Raw genomic sequence first — 20,152 nt, forward strand, 5'->3', positions numbered from 1 at the left:
GAAGGCTTCATTTCCCGACGGATTCACTTCCTGGAAATGGGCTAGTAGCGCGGCCGCGTCAATTACGTGCGTGATGACGACGGAACGCGACGACGACACGATCACGCCCACGTGACGCCGCCCGACGCCGTAAAAAGGCGCGGGCGACCACAGAATCTGTCGGGCAGGATGTCGGAGCCGAGGAGAGCTGCTCCTCGCTTTGTAGATGCTGACGTGGAGGCGCTGCTCGATGCCGTGGAGCAGAGGAGGGGCATCATCCGCCCGCGGAGAGGGCATCGCCAACCTGCCAGCGCGGTACACCAGGCCTGGCGTGACGTGTCTGCTGCCGTCAGTGCTGTGGGGCAGACCCCTCGCTCAGCAGAGCAATGTAGGAAGAAGCTACACGATCTCACCAGGTCTGCCAGGGTAAGTGCCATGAGGGTTCCCCCTAGTCACAACCATCCGTCCCCCTTAACTTAAGCACACCCCCCCCCCCCGGCACGGGAGGGGGGGGGGGGGGGTGGGGAGAGGGATTGGGGCAGTTATTTGAGGGTGGTTCACAAAGTTGTCACAGACCCAGCGCTCTGGCCCCGAGGAGAGACGCAATCGTCTTATGACAACTTGCCCCCCCAAACTGTGCCAGTATCTGAACGGACTGCTGCTACCTACCGTTTTGTAATGATCTACCTATGTTCCCTCCCCCAACAGGCCAAGGCTGCTCATAACCACCGTGAGCGGCACAAGACTGGAGGGGGTTCGCCCAACCTGCACCCCCTCAGCACCTTTGAACAGAGGGCCCTGGACCTTGTTGGGGGGTCTGCCACCCGCGATATCGCGCAATGCGAGGTTGGCGGAACTGCAGCAAGTGAGACAACCCTCCCTGACAAACACTCACCCCTCCCCCATCCTCTGTCCCTTCACACACCCTGCCCACTGGGATACCTCCCCCATCCTCTGTCCCTTCACACACCCTGCCCACTGGGACACCTCCCCCATCCTCTGTCCCTTCACACCCTGCCCACTGGAACTGTCCAGCGGCCTGCCGAGCAAATCGAAATAACCCGTCTCCTTCTCTTCCCTAGGACGTGATGCCGAACGACCAGGGCCGTCTGCCTCCAGACGGAGACAGGAATCTGGCGCCACCTCACCCGGGGCCTCACAACAGAGGGTGCCCGATCAGCGGGCAGCCCTATCCGCCCCAACCCAATCTGCGGACCAGGACGCACAGAGGGATCGAAGTCCACCACCACCACCAGAAATGGCCAGGGACAACACTCCTGTCGCTGAGCAGCCCCACACCCTGGAGGAGGCCCTAAACATTGAGAGCGTCGGGCTTGCGGCACTGCTTTCTCCCACCACATCCATCATCCCAGAGACACACACCCCGGCGGGCCTATTTAGTGATGAGTCTCCTGGGGCACAGTCTGGTTGGCACATCACAGCTGAGCAGGTACAGCAGGTGGAGGTCGGAGCAACAGAGGGCCCGGACTCGCGGAGGCCAGACCAGGCCCAGGATGCAGCTGGCTCCCAGACGTTTTCTGAGTTCCTGGAGTTTATCAACCCACCCGCACAGCCGATGCCTCAGGAAACCCAGGGAAACAATGGCGGGAGGAGGGCAGCCTTCCTGGCTCTGCAGACGCTGTTAGAGGAGTCGAACCGCGTCCAAGAGCAGGGAGTGGTGCCGCTCATGGCAGAGACCCAGTCCGACACCGCACGGGTGGCATCCGCGGTGGAGGCAATGGGTCAGGTTATGCAAGACGTTGGGGTTAATGTGCACGCGTCATCCTCGGCCCTGGACAGGGTTGCCCTCTCACAGGCAGCAATGTGCCAGAGCCAAAACGACATTGCCGGCGCCCTGCGGGCCATGGCCGAGTCTCAGCAGGTCATGGCCCAGTCGCAGCAGTCGGTCGCGGAGACCATCAACCGCCAGACACATGTGCTGGATGGCGTCGTGCACACACAGGTTGAGATCGCACAGTCCCTGGCAGGAATGTCTAACTCCCTGGACTCCGTCTCTGCAAACCTTCGGATCCTGGTGGATACCGTCGCAGGCCTCCAGGACTGGCAGCGCCAGGTGTCGGTGGTGCGACGGGGCACATCCCAGCTCGCACCTCTGTCCCAAAGTGAGGCCCGGGGGCCACCGGGCTCCCCGAGGGAGGAGGAGGTTTCGGGGCCCGTCCCATTAACTCCATCACGGGACGTCCCGGAATTCTCGGCCTCCCCCCGTCCCATCCCTGGTGCATCGGTTGGGCAGCAGGCAGAGCAGGGTGGCACAATGTCACCCGAGACGCCCACAGAGCAGCCTGGCCCATCAAGGCCTGGTCGCCCCAGGAAACGCTTAGCCAAGGAGAAACGAGTCGAGGGGGGCGATTCGCAGCAATCCTCCTCCACTCCTGCTGTATCATCTGGGGAGTCACTTAGACGTAGTGGTAGGGCCCGTAACGCAACTAAGATATACACTGAGTAAGTTGGCACGGGTGAAGGGCACAGTTTAGTTGTAGGGGCTAGGGCACCTGTAAATAATTGTTAATATTAAACGCACTGTTCCACCTTACTTGTAATACCGTGTGATTGTTCCACAGCCACAGGAATCGTGATGGTGACCGAGTGTCGCTGGGGGTGACGGGTGGTGAAACCTCGGTGCCGGGTGTGCAGTCCCTGCCCCTACCCCCTCCCACAGCTAGCCCACGCGGGCACGTGATGGAGTGTCAGTGACGAACTCTGCGGCCACCAAGGTGGATGGTTCAGCTATTGCCATGGGTCAGACTCTCTCTAACGATTCTGAGCTCACTGCTCTTCGCAGAGCGGGCTGTCATCATTCCACATGGCACTGATCACACCCGCTGACACAGCCATCAATGTTGTGCCATTCCGTCTGCACCCAGTGATAAGCGTCATGTCGAAGTGGAGCAGTGTACACTGAGGGCGGGTGGTTGTGGTGGTGGCAGTTGTGTGGTGACCCTCTGCATGACTAGCGATGCAGGTGGTGGTTTGGTGTTCATCGGGGACGTCACATGCGATGCGTGAACCGTGCTGCCACCAGGGCGTCGCGTGCCCGCCGTCCTTGCCGGGTCCGTCGTGCCACCTCCTGGACATCACCAGCACCTGGGTCGTGTCTGCGTTCTGCGCCCGCCACTCCGCCAGCCTCCTCCTCCTCCTCCTCCTCCTCCTCCTCCCTCGCCTCCTCCTCTTCCTCCTCCTCCTCTGTGCTGGCACCACTGCCACTAGCTTCTCCCTCCTCCTCCTGCAACAGGTCATCTCCCCTCTGCATCGCGATGTTGTGCAGCGCACAGCAGACCACTACAATGCGAGCGACCCTGTCGGCCTGGTACTGCAGGGCCCCTCCGGAGCGGTCCAGGCACCTGAATCTCATCTTCAGGAGGCCAAGGCAGCGCTCCACCACACCCCTGGTTGCTGCATGGGCCTCGTTGTATCGTGTTTCCGCATTGGTCTGAGGCCTCCGTATAGGCGTCATCAGCCAAGACCTCAGCGGATAACCCCTGTCGCCTAGCAACCAGCCCCTCAGCCGGGGGGGACGTCCCTCAAACATCGCAGGGATGAACGACTGCGCTAGTATGTAGGAGTCATGCACACTGGCTGGGAACCTTGCACAGACGTTCATGAACCTCATGTGGGGGTCGCATACCACCTGGACATTAATGGAGTATGTCCCCCTCCTGTTTGTGAACACTTCCTTGTCCACAGCAGGCGGGCGCATGGGGACGTGAACACAGTCGATTGACCCCTGAACCCTCGGTATCCCGGCCACACTGGCAAATCCACGGGCTCGTGAGTCTTGACTTGCTTGGTCCTCGGGAAAGGTGATGTAGCGGTCCGCGATGGCATAGAGGGCGTCGGTCACATCCCGGATGCACCTGTGCACCGATGACTGGGAGATCCCGGAGACGTCCCCGCTCGGAGACTGGAAGGAGCCGGTAGCATAGAAGTTCAGAGCGACCGTCACCTTGATGGCAACCGGGATCGCGTGTCCTCCCCCCGTTCCACGTGGGGCGAGGTGCGACAGGAGTTGGCAGATATGTATCACCGTCTGCCTACTCAGCCGGAGTCTTCTCCTGCAGGTGATGTCCGGCATTGTTAGGAAAGAGACCCGGACACGGTACACCCTCGGCTTTGGTCGTCGCCTCTGGCGCCGTGGCTGCACCCTCACTCTCTCCTCTTCCTCTTCCTCTTCCTCCTCCTCCTCCCCCCCATGCTGCTCGAAGACTGGCAACTCCTCGGCCCTTCCCTCTGCTGCTGCAGCTGGCCCTGCAGCCACTGCGGGTTGTGGGTGTGGATGCTGCTGCATCTCCAAATCCAGTAGAGCGGCCCCAACCACTGCGCAGAACATCGCCGTTCTGTTCCCATACATCGTGCTAACCTACAGAAGGGTGGTGGGAGGCAGAGAAACGGGACATGTTAGACGGAGGTTAGTCGACACCTCGGCAGCCGCCAGCCATGGGATACCAGTGTGTCCCGGTGGCCTGGTCGCGCTGCTGACACGCGGTCAGCCTAACCCCTGGTCACTTTCTGCATCCAACGGCCAGTAAACTATGGCCTCCTCACGGGTGCGTCAGTGGCCTGTGTCCGGAAGCCACAGGGGGACCAGCGGCCGTGTCCTCGTCACCGGCACACCATGGCATGCTGGCAGACATATTGTTACGGGGTTGGACGGCTCACTCTCTACCTAACCCCCCCCCCCTCCGTCGCCCCCCACTGCCTCCCCCGTCTCCCCCACTGCCTCCCCCGTCGCCCCCCACTGCCTCCCCCGTCTCCCCCCACTGCCTCCCCCGTCTCCCCCACTGCCTCCCCCGTCGCCCCCCACTGCCTCCCCCGTCGCCCCCCACTGCCTCCCCCGTCGCCCCACACTCCCCCCGCTCTGGACCCCCTCCCGTTCTCAGGGATGCCTTCCCCGTTGTGGCCAGACTCGAGCGGTGCGCTGAGCGGTGCGCTGAGCGGTGCGCTGAGTGGTGCCCTGACCTCCTCCAAGCTGTCGTCAGCCAGGCCGACTGGTTGACGAATTTAAAAAGCAGGTGTGTTTCACGACGTGCAAACAGGGCGCCATGACGTTGGGACTTCGGCCCATCCGGGCCGGTGAATAGCGGGGGGGGGGTATCAGTGGCGATTCTGGTCGTGTCAGGGGCGGGAAGGAGGCGTTTGTCGGGAATGGCGACTCCGACATTTTGCGGGGTTCGGAGAATAGCGGGAGGGCGTCGGAACAGCGTCGCCGTAAAAATTTCCGACGCCCGCTATTCTCCGACCCGTCGTGAGTCCGGAGAATCTCGCCCCATGTTTCAGGGAATCAGGCCCCGGGAGCGGGGTAACTTGGCCTCATCCAGACAGAGCTGAGAGTGAGGGGCTGGGCTGGGCAGTAACCGGACTGGACAGCAATGGTGAGAGAGAGCAGAGGCCAGGTCAGATAGCCAGCAGCAGCAGCCAGCCAGGAGCACTCACGGTGGTCGAAGGTCAAGAGTCGAGGCTCAAAGGCCCGGCCACCCGAGCAAGAGCCGAGAGGTTAGCAGGGCAGCAGTCAGGAAGTGTGAAGAAGACCAGGCAACCGCCGGCATTGAATCTCGGAGAATCGGGAAACAGCAGCCAGGGGGAGCAGGGCGACTCGACCAGAGCCCGAGTCAAGCCAGGCAGAGCTGAGTGTGAGTGGACTGGTCAGCAACCAACATCTTCTTTCTTCTTGACCTCGAGAGCAAGGCAGCCTTATGGAACTGACTTGTGACAGTGCTTTAAAGCTGAATTTCTCTCAGAACTACCTGACTGGTTTTTGGTTTAAAATTGCCTCAGAATACCCAGAACTGTCCTGCAAGGCAGGAATGTTTCTGAGGCCTTTTCCTGCAACCCGCCTTTGCAAAACTGCATTTTCAGGGCTTGTCGCTTTGGAGACCAAATATCGGAATAAACTTAGCATTTAACCAGATCTCCAATTGAGGCTGTCATCGCTGGTACCTGACATCCACCGTACGATGTCTGCGAAACAAAATCAGCCTTCTCATTAAGCTATAAGCGTTATCTTTTTCCACGAGTAAGCCTATTTCAGGTAAATGTCCTGTGACAGGTGTGATGTATTTGTGAGTGCACATCATAAACTATTAGAAATAGCTGCGTTTCTAATACCCCCTTGATATATTATGTAAGTTCAACTTCCGTCAACCAGAGGCTATGTAAAAACTGTTTAAAATGGCTTGCAAGGACTTCCAGTGATGCCCTGCAAGAGCAAGACGCACAAGAAGTGCCACCCAGCAGCGTCTTTGTTTTTGATCCCTTTTACCCATTTTCTCAGGGGATTTTGGTTTCCAAACCCAGTTAGTTGATTAAGTGGACTTTCGCCTGACGGAGGCATGTCGAAAATGTTGACGAAGAAGCTCAATGCACAGAAAGCCCAGGAGAGTAGTCCATCGAAAGAACCTGAATGAGGGAAGGCCGCGCCCATTACATTAGACACGTTGGCTGTGGTGATGGTGCAGGAGCTGGAGAAATTTGGCAAGCTGATGGATAGGCAGTTTGAGCAGCAGGGTAAGCAGATTAAGCAATCATTTAAAGCCCCTGTTGAGGAGGCTCTGGGCCCAATTCGCAAGCAGCGTGGAAAGACCTAGAAGGCAGTGAAAGCGCAGCGTGAGATGCTGAAGGGTGTGGAGGAGGCCTTGTTGCAACACGAGGAACGGTTTGCCTGGCTGGAAGCGGAGTTGTTGCTTGTGGCGGATAGCAACAAAGGCCTGAGATTAAAAGTGAAAGATCATAAGAATAGGTCAAGGAGGTTGAATTTCAGGTGGTGGGGCTGCCGGAAGAAGTGGAGGGCTCAAAGCAGACCGAGTATTTTTCGGAGATGTGCTCTTGGCTGGTGGGAGGGGATGAGTTGTTCACCCCTCTGGAGTTGGACAGAGCTCATAGGGCACTCAGACAGATGCCACGGTTGAATGGACAGTGATTATCCATTTTCACAGCTACCAAAGGATGGAGAATGGCCGAAAAACAACCATAATATTGAATGGGACAGGCACATAGTGCAGATATATCAGAACGTTGGCGAAGAGGCATGCAGCCTTCAACATGGTGAAGGCGGTCTTTCGTAGTAAAGGGGTGCGATTCGGGATGGTATAGCCGCCCCTCAAGGCTAATGGATTCAAAAGATTATTTCTTCGACATGCCAGAGCTGGTGGAGGCCGTCGTCAGAGAGAAGAAGTTGGGACTGGTCTCAGAAGGACTGTTTGGGACTCTGTGTGTGAAGGAGGGTGTTTGTATAGTGTATTGATGCCTCATTTTGTTGTGTTCTTGTTTTCTTGGTGGTTGGGGGTCAGGACTTAACGAAAGGGGGATTGACCCAGCTTGGGTCACTGTCTGTGCGAAGTCTGCACATTCTCCCTGTGTCTCGGTGGGTTTCCTCCGGGTTCTCCGGTTTCCTCCCACAAGTCCCAAAAGACGTACTGTTAGGTAATTTGGACATTCTGAATTCTCCCTCTGTGTACCCGAACAGGCGCCTGAGTGTGGCGACTAGGGGTTTTTCACAGTTACTTTTGCAGTGTTAATGTAAGACTACTTGTGACAATAAAGATTATTATTATGTAGAGCTGTAATCTGACATTGGGTTTTGTGGGAAGATCTGTAGAGCCATGGAGTTCAGAACCCTCCTCCATGGAGATCGAGCCCCCCCCCCCCCCCTCCCCCCTCAAGGCCCCAGACGGAGATCAGGAGCCTTCCAAGGAAACCGGACCCCTCTTAAGGGGATCGGGACCCCTCCCAAGTAGTTCGGGACCCCCTCCTTGGAGATTGGAACCCCCGAGCGGACAAGGGGAACACCTGCCAAGCCCCACAAGCAAAAGGCAACCCCCCCCCCCCCCCTCCCCAATTACAGAAATCCTTTCTGGGTGTGAACCTGATCACGTCACTGATCGTGGGGAGGGGGACGATCTCAAACTGAGATTTCGCCAGTGCAAATCCCATTATCCCCTGTTACAATATTTAGCGGCCATAACGTGATTTGCGCCTGTGGCGAACGGGCCCGCTATGTCCCACCCAATATATTTGTTTAGTTTCTCTGCCATTTCCTTATTCCCCATTATAAATTTTCCTGACCCGGTTTGTAATGGACCCATATTTGTTTTTAGTAATCTTTTCTTTTTACAGACCTAGAGAAGCTTTTACTATTCGTTCTTGCGTTTCTCGCTGGTTTACCCTCATATTCTATTTTACCTTTCAATCATTTTCTTGGTCCTCCTTTGCAGAATTGTAAAATGTTCCCAATTTTCTTGGCAAATTTATACGCTTCTTTCTTTGATCTAATACAATCCTTGGCCAGGATTCTCCGTTGCGAGTTCACCCTGCTCCCGCTGCTAGCGAGGACAGATAATTTGTCGCTCAGCCAAATCTCCCATTCACTGCACTTTCCTTGCTGGGTTTTTGAGCATTAAAGGAAAATATTTTTGAAGTAAATTAGGTATTAGTTCTTGAAATGTTAGCCATTGAGTGTCTTCAACCATATTCACTATTACTTGGTTTCCCAAAGCCAATTTGTCCCTCATACAAGACATTTGTTTCATTTTGTACCGCATCAGGTCTCGAGTCTGTGAGCAGGTCAGTACACTTTTGTATGCAATGGACGCCTATGCAGATCAAAGTTTAGTTACCCTGGGAATCAACGAGGGTAAAGTCACATGCGTCAAAGCCATTGATGCATTGGAGACATATTTCAATCTCTAATTGCTGAACACGCAAAGTTCAATAAATGCACCCAGAGCAAGGGGGGAAGCATCTGTGCATTTATTAATAATTTCTACCAATTAGCGGAAGGCTGTGAGTATCTAATTTGAAACAGAATAGTTGTTGGAGTAATGGATGCTACATTACCAAATATGTCCTTGGAAGACTTGATTCTGGCAAAATTAAGAAGGCAAGCTGAGATCAGGGGGCTGAACTCTCCCAAAGAAATTGATACGTTTAAGTTTCTCACGCAGAGGGAAAATAGAGAAAAGAAGGCACGTACGGCATGAAAAGCAATTAATGGCTGCAGCCCAGGCTAGTTGTTGCTGATGCCGACGAGAGAGGCATAGGAACAGGAACTGTCATGCCGAAGTCAATTCCATTGGTGCAAAGAAATTGGGGCATTTTCAGGTAGTTTGTTGTTGTATAAAAAACAGGAAGAACACTCAAAAAGATTTTTTAAAAGGAAACAGAGTCCATGCAGCAGAAGGTCCGCAAAATATTGAGTTACCCTTCTTAGGGGAGATTACAGAAAGTGGAAACTATTGGAGTGCAGAGAGATCCTGGTAGAAGGTCACAGGACACACTTTAAATTAGCTACCGGAGCAGCAGTTTCAGTTCTTCCAGAAAGATGCTGAACCACGGTTTTGTTTAACCACCTTGCAAAAAGCTACACAGACCAGGACTAACTGTTCTGGGAGAACCAACTGTCTATTTTTACAGAGAGAGAGAGAAATTAATTACTGAAGTATTGTACATCATTCAAGTTCGGAGTTGTTCGTTTTTATGTAGAAAGGCATATGAGCATACAAATTGGGAACAGGTGTAGGCCACTCGGCCCCTCGATCCTGCTACGCCATTCAATTAGATCATGGCTGATCTGATTGTAACCTCAACCCCACATTCCTGCCGACTCCCCGATAACCTTTCACCCCCTTCTTAATCAATAATCTATCTAGTTCTGCCTTAAAAATATTCAAATGCTCAACTTCCACTGACTTTGGAGAAAGATAATTTCAGAGACTCACAGTTCTATGAGAGAAAAAATGTTTCTCCTTATCTCTGTCTTAATTTTAAACAGTAACCCATAGTTCTTGATACTCCCACAAGAAGAAACATCCTCTCCACATCCATCCTGTTAATACCCCTCAGTGATCAAGTCACCACTTACTCTTCTAAAACGTGAATATATACCTAATCTCTGTAACCTTTCCTCATAAGACCACCCGTCCATTCCTGGTATCAGTCCAGTAAACCTTCTCTGAACTGTTTCTAACACATTTACATCTTCCCTTATACAAGTAGACCAATACTGTACATAATACTCCAGATGTGGTCTCATTAATGCCCTGTACAACCTTCCTACTTTTGTGTTCAATCTCCCTCGCAATAAATGAATTCAATCTAATCTGCGGAAATAAAGAATGGTGAAGGTCAATCAGTAGACTTTAGTATAGAATTTCCGAAGTTATTTACAGAATTGGGAGAGCTAAAATGCTTTTTAACAGGCTTAAGACGCTTAAATGTACCTAGAAAGGTTTCGCACCTATTTTTCCAAAGGTAAAGAAAGGGATTAATTCAATGTTAAGACAAGGAATAATTTCACCCATTAAAGAGCCAATCAGTTCGTGCTCAACAACACAATAAAGCTATGAAACGTGAAGTCCATCCAATGATAGCAGTAGATGAGGGTTTAGAAAAACTAGGGGAGATCTCAATATTCTCTAAATTAGAGCTTAACAGTGGATTCTGGCAAATGCCACTTGGTGTCCAAATTCCTCACAACTTTCATAACACCATTTGGAAGATTCTGCTTTAACAGGTTACCCTTTTTCATAAAACTGCCGATTCACTCTATTTTTTTTTATTATTTAAATTTAGAGTGCCCATTTTTTTTTCCACTTAAGGGACAATTTAGCATGGCCAATCCACCTACCCCGCACATATTTGAGTTGTGGGGGTGAAACCCACGCAGACACGGGGAGAATGTGCAAACTCCACAGGCAGTGACCCAGAGCCGGGATCGAACCTGGGACGTCGAAGCCGTGAGGCAGCAGTGCTAACCACTGTGCCACTGTGCCGCCCACTACTCTACTCATTTATAAGCCTACCACCATATTCCTTGTTTTGCTGCTATACATGCTTGTCTGCAGACATTCATAGGACAGTAATGCTGGTTTGGCTTAGGTAAAGTCAATTCCATCTGTTGAGCATTAACCTTCTCCAGAATTCAATCCAATGCCACAAAAGCCTCAAATGTGCTTTTCTACATTATCTGTTAAGCCACATCTTGATTGTCTAATCTGTCTTTCCCTAATTGACAGAGCATAGGACAACATTAAGAACAGAAATGTTATTTTATTTAATTTAATTTCGAGTGCCCAATTCATTTTCTCCAATTAAGGGGCAATTTAGCATGGCCAATCCACCTACCCTGCACATCATTTGAGTTGTGGGGTGAAACCCAAGCAAACCCGGGAAAATGTGCAAACTCCACATGGATAATGACCCAGAGCCGGGATCGAACCTGGGACCTTGGCGCCTTGAGACAGCAGTGCTAACCACAGCGCCACTGTGCTGCCCTATTAAAGACAGAGATAAAGACATTTAAAGATTGGAGTGGGGGGGGGGGGGTGGTGCGCGGAGGTGAAGAAGTGATTAAGTGAGGCATAAGATTAAAACATAGAAAAGTAATCAGGACTAAAGCAGGCCATTCAACCAATCATGTTAATGCAGCAACAAAAGAGCTATCCAGCCTACTTTATCTTATCCCTTCATGCGATGTGGGCCAGCGTTTATTACCCCTCTCTAATTTCCATTGAGAAGGTGGTGGCGAACTGACTTCTAAAGCCGCTGCAGTCCATGTGGTATAGGTGCATCCATAGTGCTGTTAGGCAGGGAATCCCTGGGCTTTGACCCAGTGACGGTGAAGTAATCTTACATTCTAACTCTTAGTGTATTGCCCTGCAGGTCAAGTGCATATCCAAATTTTCTTTTTAAGTGCAACGAGGATTTCAAATGAACTACTACCATCATTGACCCTCCTTGTTGCCTCCTTGAAAAATTTAGTCAAGTTATTCAGATGTAACTTTTCCTCAGAATCCCGTCTGACTGTCCCTGATGACTCAATGCCTTTTTAAATGATGATTAATATCAGTGGTGGGCAACCTGCGGCTCAGGGGTCACATGCGGCCCATCAAGGTTCTGAGTGCAACCCAAGAGGCGTTTTTTTGTACTTTGTCCACACACAGGGGCCGGGATTCTCCGAGTCCCTGTGCCACAATCGCGCTCAGCGCGGGGGCGGAGAATGGGCGTCAGACCAGCGATCGGGTACGATGTCGCTCCTGCGATTCTCCAGGGACCGGAGAATTGCCGGCAATTGCGCGTGCTCGGTCAAAGCGGCGCCGGTCGGGGGCCATTGAAAGAGGCCCCCGCGGCGATTCTCTGCCAACAACTGGCCGAGTTTCCATCGGCGCAGTTCACTCATCATGCTCGGAGTGGCGGCTGCGGACTCAGTCCGCTGCTGCCCTGATGAGGGGCGGGGGGATCTGTCAGCGAGGGGGGCATCTAGGACAGCCAGGCACGCAATCGGGGACCACCGATCAGCGGGCGCGCGCGATCGTGGGGGGCCTATATTGTTGGGGCCATCCCGTGGTGTGGGTCCGCCATGTTGTGCAGACCAGTGGCCGGAAGTGCAGGGCCCCGTATCGGCACCCTGAGCTGGGAGGAGCACTCCCAGGAGCACTCCCAGGAAAGTCCAGAGTGATTTGCACCCGTTTTCCCGCGGGCATGGGGACAGAGCTCCATTATCAGAGAATTCCGCGCAGGGTCGCCACATTATGCCGATTTCCGTCCACGTATTATTTTTCCTACCAATTTTACTAAAGTGATACGTATGTAAAGCAAGGGTAAGTGAAGTGAATTGCGTGCTGATTGAACACAACATTGACTGTGCGCTCTTGCTTTTACCATTTGAAATTGAAGACAGTTCTAATAATATATAAATGATTAAGCATTTTTGAGAACTCATTATGAAATATTCAGCATATGTTAAATATATTTTATCTTATTCATGGGGTCATGATTAGTGACTTAGCCTGATTTCAATTTTGCAGCTAACAGAGATCAAGGAGGACCTACTCACTAGCCTAGGTTGCCGATCACTGATCTATACTGTCTCTCAAATTCTTATCCAATAATCTTCTCACCACAAAGTTTAGGCTGACTGACTTGAAATCATTTGGGCTATTCTTTCCTTTTACAATGTTAGCACTAATGCTGCAGCCATAGAACTTTGGGAAATGGTGGTCAGAAATTCTACTATTTCTTCCCTTACTTACCGTGGCAGCCTGAGATACATCTCAGAATATTTCCCCCCTCATTATGTTTACCCAATCCAGTATTTTGCACTCTTCCTCCTTAACTACAATTGGCTCCAACCCATCCCTTTTGTTGAAGCAGATGCAGAGCATTCATTAAGACCAAATGCAAGTCCTCCACATGCAAGCTACCTCAATGGCCTCAAATAGACCTTATTCATTCCTGTTACACTCTTGTACATTATGCATTTATAAAATGTCTTTCAACTCTCCTTGGTTTTACTTGCCAATATTTTTTCATGCCCTTGCTTTGCTTTCGTAATTTACTTACTTTTATTTCTCCCCTGAAGGTTTCCTGCAGTATTGAGCTTCTTGCAGCTACGTTTTACCTTATCTTACTCTGTAGCTCTTTGACATTTGAGGGATCTAAATTTGGGAGCCTCACCCTTTTTCTTTGTGGAACCATATTTTTCATGAGCTTTCTTTATATCCTTCTCGAATGCCTCCCACTGCTTTGACACTGATCTACTTTCACGTAATTGTTTCCATTTTTGTCAAATCACATCTCAGCTTAGTAACACTGATCTATCCCCAATTCAAAATCTGTACTAATATAATGTTCAAGGGTCAGTGGGCTTGAATCGTTAACTCTGTTTCTCTCTCCACAGATGCTGCCAGACCAGCTGAGCTAATCCAGCATTTTCTGTTTTTATTTCTTCATAAATATTTGACATCTAATTGAATTACGGTCACTGTTCCTAAAGTCCTGCCCCACCTATACCCCTTTCACCTTCCTTGGCTTCATTCTTTTTTTTTATAAATTTAGATTACCCAATCATTTTTTCCAATTAAGGGGCAATTTAGCGTGGCCAATCCACCTACTCTGCACATTTTTAGGTTGTGGGGGCGAAACCCACGCAGACACGGGAAGAATGTGCAAACTCCACACGGACAGTGACCCAGAGCCGGGATCGAACCTGGGACCTCAGCGCCGTGAGGCGGTTGTGCTAACCACTAGGCCACCGTGCTGCCCTACCTGGCTTCATTCTTGACAACTAAGTTCAGAATTCCCCCTCCTCTTGTTGAGTCAGCTAAGGACTGACTAAATAGTTTATCCGGAATGCATTTTCAAAACCCCTGCACCCTCAATACCTTTCAGATTGACCTTATTATATTAATACAGTGGTTAGCACTGATGCTTTACAGCGCCAGGGGCCTGGCTTCGATTCCGGCCTTGAGTGACTTTCTGTGTGGAGTTTGCGCGTTCTCCCCATGTCTACGTGAGTTTCTTCCGGGAGCTCCGGTTTCCTCCCACAGTCCAAAGATGTGTAAGTTAAGTGGATTGGCCAGGCTAAACTGCCCCTTAGAGTCCAGGAATGTGCAGGTTAGGTAGAGTTACGGGGATTGAGCAGGGGAGTGGGTCTAGGTAGGGTGCTCGTTCAGAGGGTCGGTGCAGACCCGATGGGCCAAATGGCCTCCTTCTGCACTGTAGAAATTCTATGAAAACAAGGATAGCTGAAATCTACTAGCACTGCCATGTTATTTCTGAACTTCTTAGAAATCTACCTTCTATTTGCTCCTCTATCTCCTTCCAATAAGGGGTCTTTTTATACTCCCCAGTGGTGTCATTGGCCATTTTCAAAGACTTTGTTCAACCCTTATGGCTTCAATTGATGCTCCTTTTAGCATATCAGCCCTCCTCTTGACTGTGATCGTTCCCTAAACCAACATGGCAAACTCCTTCATACTCCACTCTGTCCAGTCTGAAAGTCCTGTCACTAGGAATGTTGAGCTCCCATTTCTGCCCTTCTATTAGGCAATTTTCAGCAATAGCTATAGAATCATACTTCTAAGTGTCTGGTTATGCCCAAAGCTCATCTACCATCTTCACGAGACTCTTTGCATTGACGTATGCATCAACAAAACCACTAAAACACTCTCGCAGTTGTCTATTCTTTACTTTACATCGCCATATGGGGCTGGTTTAGCACACTGGGCTAAATCGCTGGCTTTGAAAGTAGACCAAGGCAGGCCAGCAGCACGGTTCAATTCCCGTACCAGCCTCCCCGGACAGGCGCCAGAATGTGGCTTTTCACTTGGGGCTTTTCACAGTAACTTCATTGAAGCCTACTCGTGACAATAAGTGATCTTCATTTCATTTCATTTTCATTCACTAATGTTCTCCCTTCCATTTGTTTCTCTTCCATCTTAATCCGAATCAATCAAATCAGCTATGAGCTAATTGAATACCGACGGAGGCTTAATGGGCTGAATGGCCTACTCCTGCTCTTATTTCTGATGATCTTTAGATCTTAGCACAGACAGAATGGGCGAGGAGCAGGCTTGTAGCACAGGAGTTACCTGAGTGGGCCTTGGTCTCTAACTGGTATTCAGTGCATAGTTTGTGAGGCGGCCGGAATTAGAGGGCCATAATCATAAGATACGTCCAATACAGAGTTCAGGCGAAACCAGAGTGTGGTTAGAATGTGGAACTCACTACCGCAGGGAGTAATCGCCTGAGTCGCAGAGTGCTCTGAAGACTGCAGCCAGAACCAAGGTCTTACAGCATACTGAGTGGCACAACTGTACAAAGGTGGGGAGGAGAAAGTACAGAAAACCAAAAGTGATGGGAGGTTCAATAACAGGTGGACATTTCTGTGGTTGCAGCCCTGACTCCAGGATGGTGTGTTGCCTCCCTGGAGGCAAAGATGTCACTGAGCTGCTGCCAAACATTCCGACGGGAAACCGTGAACACTCAGAAGTCATGATCCGCATCCGTACCAATGACTCTGGTAGGAAGAGGGATGAGGTCCTGCGGGCAAATTTCAGGGATCTAGGAAATGATTTAAAATGTAGCTCCAGATGACTCCCGCTGCCGTGAACTCGTGAGTATAGGAACAGGAGGATAGCGCATCTGAATGTGCAATCAATGTAAAATACTGCAGATTTTGGAGATCTGAAATAAAAACGGCAAATGCTGGAAAACTCGGCAGGTCTGGCAGCATCTGTAGAGAGAAAAAGAGTTAACGTTCAATATGAGTCTTCTTCGGAATGCTTCCAAAATTCCAAAGAACAGTCATATTGCAGCTGAATGTGTTGCTTAACAGACGGTACTGGAGGGAAGGCTTTAGATTCCTGGGACATTGGGGGAGTTTTTTACAGCTGACAGTAATCCACTGCTAGTTTACTCGAAAGTGGAATCCTTCTAGCTCCAGATTCCATTTCATTGCTCCAAGAAACAGTGCTTTAATGTATATTAATAAGAACGAATTAGCTAACTAATGAAACAATGTCTATGGATGAGTTTGAAAACTATTTGTCAGCTATTTGAGGCTTCAGTTTTATTTGGAACCCTTCAATGTGCAGTCAGGTTTGAGCTTCAGACAATTTTTCTGCCTGTTGCAGGCAAATCCCGAACATGAGCTGCAATAGGTTACCAAAGGGAAAAAAGAATGTTTGGGAAACGTGCATCTAGTTCTCTCAATTGCCTGACAACTCTACCTAATGATAGCTAAGCTGCACACATAGTTTGTGAGGCGGCCGGAACTAGAGGGCCATAATCATAAGATACGTCCAATACAGAGTTCAGGCGAAACCAGAGTGTGGTTAGAATGTGGAACTCACTACCGCAGGGAGTAATCGCCTGAGTCGCAGAGATGCATTTAAGGGGAAGTTAGATAACCACATGAGGGAGAAGGGAATGGAAGGATATGTTAATGTTGTTAGATGAAGGGTGGGAGGAAGTTTGTGTAGAGCATAAATACCAGCTTGTGTCTGCTGTGTCAAACAGCCTGTTTCTATGGTGTAAATGTTATGTAAGAGTACACCCTGACATTAGCCAGATGGGCTTACTTTGAACAATGGCCACTGGGGCAAAGTATCTAGTGAGAAACCAATGAATCTTAGACCTCTACCTCAACAAGAGTAGACCCCTACAGAAGAAGGGGCGTCAGAATCGGGGGGGGGGGGGGGGGGGGGGTCTTCAGAATCAATGCTGCAGAGTCAATGAGAACCAAAAAAATGAACTCAAGAACCTATTGTGATCCACTATTTTACAGCTACATCCCTTCAAAGTTTGTGTTAATTAAAAAAAAATTAAAACCCATCCTTGGTCATCCAGCAGAACATTTTGCTAAAATCAGATGATTGCTGTTATGAAACTGGACAATTGGGGGTCAACGTATTACAGGTAATTAATGGCATAAAGTCATTTACTGTCTAAGATGTTAAATAAGGTCATAAAGTCGTAGATGTTTACAGCATGGAAATAGGCCCTTTGGCCCAGCTTGTCCATGCCGCCCAGTTTCTATCACTAAGCTAGTCCCACTTGCCTGCACTTGACCCATATCCCCCTATACCCACCCCGTGCATGTAACTGTCAAACTGCTTTTTAAAGGACAAAATTGTACCCGCCTCTACCACTGCCTCTGGCAGCCCGTTCCAGATGCTCACCACCCTCTGTGTGAAGAAATTTCCCCTCTCGTCTCTTTTGTATCTCTCTCCTCTCACCTTAACCCTATGCCCTCTAGTTCTAGACTCCTCTATCTTTGGGGGAAAATGTTGACTATCTACCTTATCTATGCTCCTCATTATTTTATAATCCTCTATAAGATTACCCCATAGCCTCCTATGCTCCAGGGAAAAATGTCCCAGCCTATCCAGCCTCTCCTTGTAACTCAGACCATCAAGTCCTGGGAGATCTCTTCTACACTCTTTCTAGTTTAACAATGTCCTTCCTATAATAGGGTGGCCAGAACTGGCCAGAACACATGGACCACACAGTATTCCATGTGTGATTTACCAATATCTTGTACAACTTCAACAAGACATCCCAACTCCTAGATTCAATATTCTGACCAATAAAACCTAGCATGCTGAATGCCTTAATTAAGAATGAACCCTCAGCAAGTGTTTTTTCACAGGGGAAGCAAACTATTTTAAGCAATAATCATCATGTGGTGTTAAGCATATATTTACCAACACACACACACACATTGAATTGGAATATATCTATTCCATATCTCCCTGAACATAATTTCTGTTCACACAAATGATCCAATCAGCTGTCCAATATTAGTAACCACAATCACTTTTTTTTATAAAATTGAGTAATAGAAGAGCTAAGCAATGTAGAGTTTGCATTTGTCCCACTCTGAACCACATATGGTTCCATCTAAACTGGTACCTGCAGATTACCTTATCAACATTCTAGGTGGTTTCTTTATTTCACTTACTTTCTCCTTCGATCTTGTCGCACACCCTGTACCAGGTGATCTGCCTGGTCTCTAGTTTCAGCTGAAAAGTTTTCCTCTCCGGTCGCTGGGACTTTTTCTGATAGTACAAAGTCATGACCGTCCCCATCTCCAAGTTTCCGACCATCCTGCTGACTTCTGCCTCCATCCTCCCATCTTCCAGCAAAAACCCGTTTGGAAAACCGACCCTGGACACTGACATTTTCAGAGCATCATCCGTGAGGTTCCTTCAAACCCGAGGAAAAGCACGCAAAACGAACAGCAACAAAAAAATAACAAACACAGGCAATATAATTCGGATTGGCAGATAAGTCACTTTCCCCCTTTGCCTTGTTTTTTTACCCCCCTCCCTGTGTATCAATCAGCCTCCTGTTGGCCAGGGACCCTGGGGCTCCCCTTCTCTAATACATCCTCGTACGATTAAAGGTGGAAAGAAAACGCCAGTGGAAATTGCTCCTGTGATGGGGTGTTGGAACCTTGCCTGTTTCCTGGATGTCTGGACGTTCTCCTGGCTGTCAAACCCTCGCTTGTACAGACGCACTGATGGCTGAGTCCTCCTCGAAATATAGATATCTATGTATCTCCACGCAGACACACAGACACACATACATATATGTAATATATATATATATATAATATAGAATCCCCTCTCTCTTTTTCACGGGTTGAGTCCAAGTGGAATGGACACGGTGGAAAGGCACAGCCGAGCCCAAAGGAAACTGCACATAGACACATAGCCGGAAAGAGATCAGAGACAGGAATCTGAAATATTACAGGCTCCGGGAGGAAGGGGGTGGAAGAGAGAAGGGGGGTGGAATAAGTACTGGAAAGAATGAAAGACAGCGACATCTAGAGAGAGAAGGGGGTGAATCAAGATTTGAAGGAAGTGGTTGGAAAGGTATGAAAGAGCAGGGTAGAGGCAAACACGAATATTAAATAGGACAACTATTGGGCACAGAAAATGCCGCACAATCTCAGGCGCTCTGTGGAGAGAGAAGGGAGCTCACGTTTGCAGTCTGGATAACTCTTTGTCAAAGCTGGAGAGAATTGGAAATAGGGTCAGATTTATATTGTTGTGGGGGTGGGGGGGGGGGGGTGTTGGAGAGAGGGCATTTGTCTAGAGTGGAGGAGGCAGACAGGGATACTCATGATATAATACTGGCATGAATGTCATATTACAAACAAATGCATCCCACTGAGTTGCTTTTGGGATACCGTGACATGCTATGGGGAATAGGCAATCTGAAATTAAGACTGATGCAGCAGAGGTATATAATAATATATCCAATATATAAAATGTAACCAAGGAAGAGGTGTCAGCAAAGAAACAGGATCTGAAAAGAGAGAGGTGACAAATGGGGAAAAACAAAGACATATCTGTTGTGTTCTGTGACCTTGTCCCAGCAATGATTCATACAGAACTGCTGGTGACTTAACTACAATGATGATTCACTGTTTACTTGGAATGGTAACAAACAGAATACTATACAGACTAAATTACTGATTGAGTTTCGTGAACTCTCCTGCAGCTACCCCGTTGTGCGTCTGTCCTGATGCACGCCTTACTACCAACTGCGGAGAGTCAGATGTCACATGACCTATGTCTGACACCACCAGCTGGTTGGAGGTTACATTGCTAACTATGTACAATATTATACACAGTCATATCACCACATCCCCTTTCCTTTGGAGATGTTAACATTTTTAACTTTTATGTACACAGCATGATTGGTATAGTTATTTTATACATGTGGCATATGTATAAACAGATTTAACTATGCATCCATTGACATGATATGCCTGCTCAGGATGTCCCTTGTGCACAGCTCATTGTGCCTCTCCAGCCCGATCACCCCGCTGATCGCCTGGGCTCTGGTCAGCTTTCTGGAAGACTGGTTG

General features: G+C 49.5%; 1 protein-coding gene across 2 annotated transcripts in view; it reads right to left on the reverse strand.

The window, feature by feature from the left end:
• The window catches only part of LOC119972316 (1-phosphatidylinositol 4,5-bisphosphate phosphodiesterase gamma-1-like), a 296,119-nt gene extending 277,132 nt beyond the window's left edge, over positions 1-18,987 (reverse strand). For both annotated transcript variants that reach the window (XM_038808825.1, XM_038808824.1), the window contains exon 1: positions 18,236-18,987. In XM_038808825.1, the coding sequence (XP_038664753.1) occupies positions 18,236-18,455 (220 nt within the window). In that variant the 5' untranslated portion in view covers positions 18,456-18,987. The remainder of the gene's footprint in view (positions 1-18,235) is intronic.
• Between the last annotated feature and the right edge of the window lie 1,165 nt (positions 18,988-20,152).

The sequence above is a fragment of the Scyliorhinus canicula genome, chromosome 10, assembly GCF_902713615.1.
Source record: "Scyliorhinus canicula chromosome 10, sScyCan1.1, whole genome shotgun sequence".
Classification (NCBI taxonomy): Eukaryota; Metazoa; Chordata; class Chondrichthyes; order Carcharhiniformes; family Scyliorhinidae; genus Scyliorhinus; species Scyliorhinus canicula.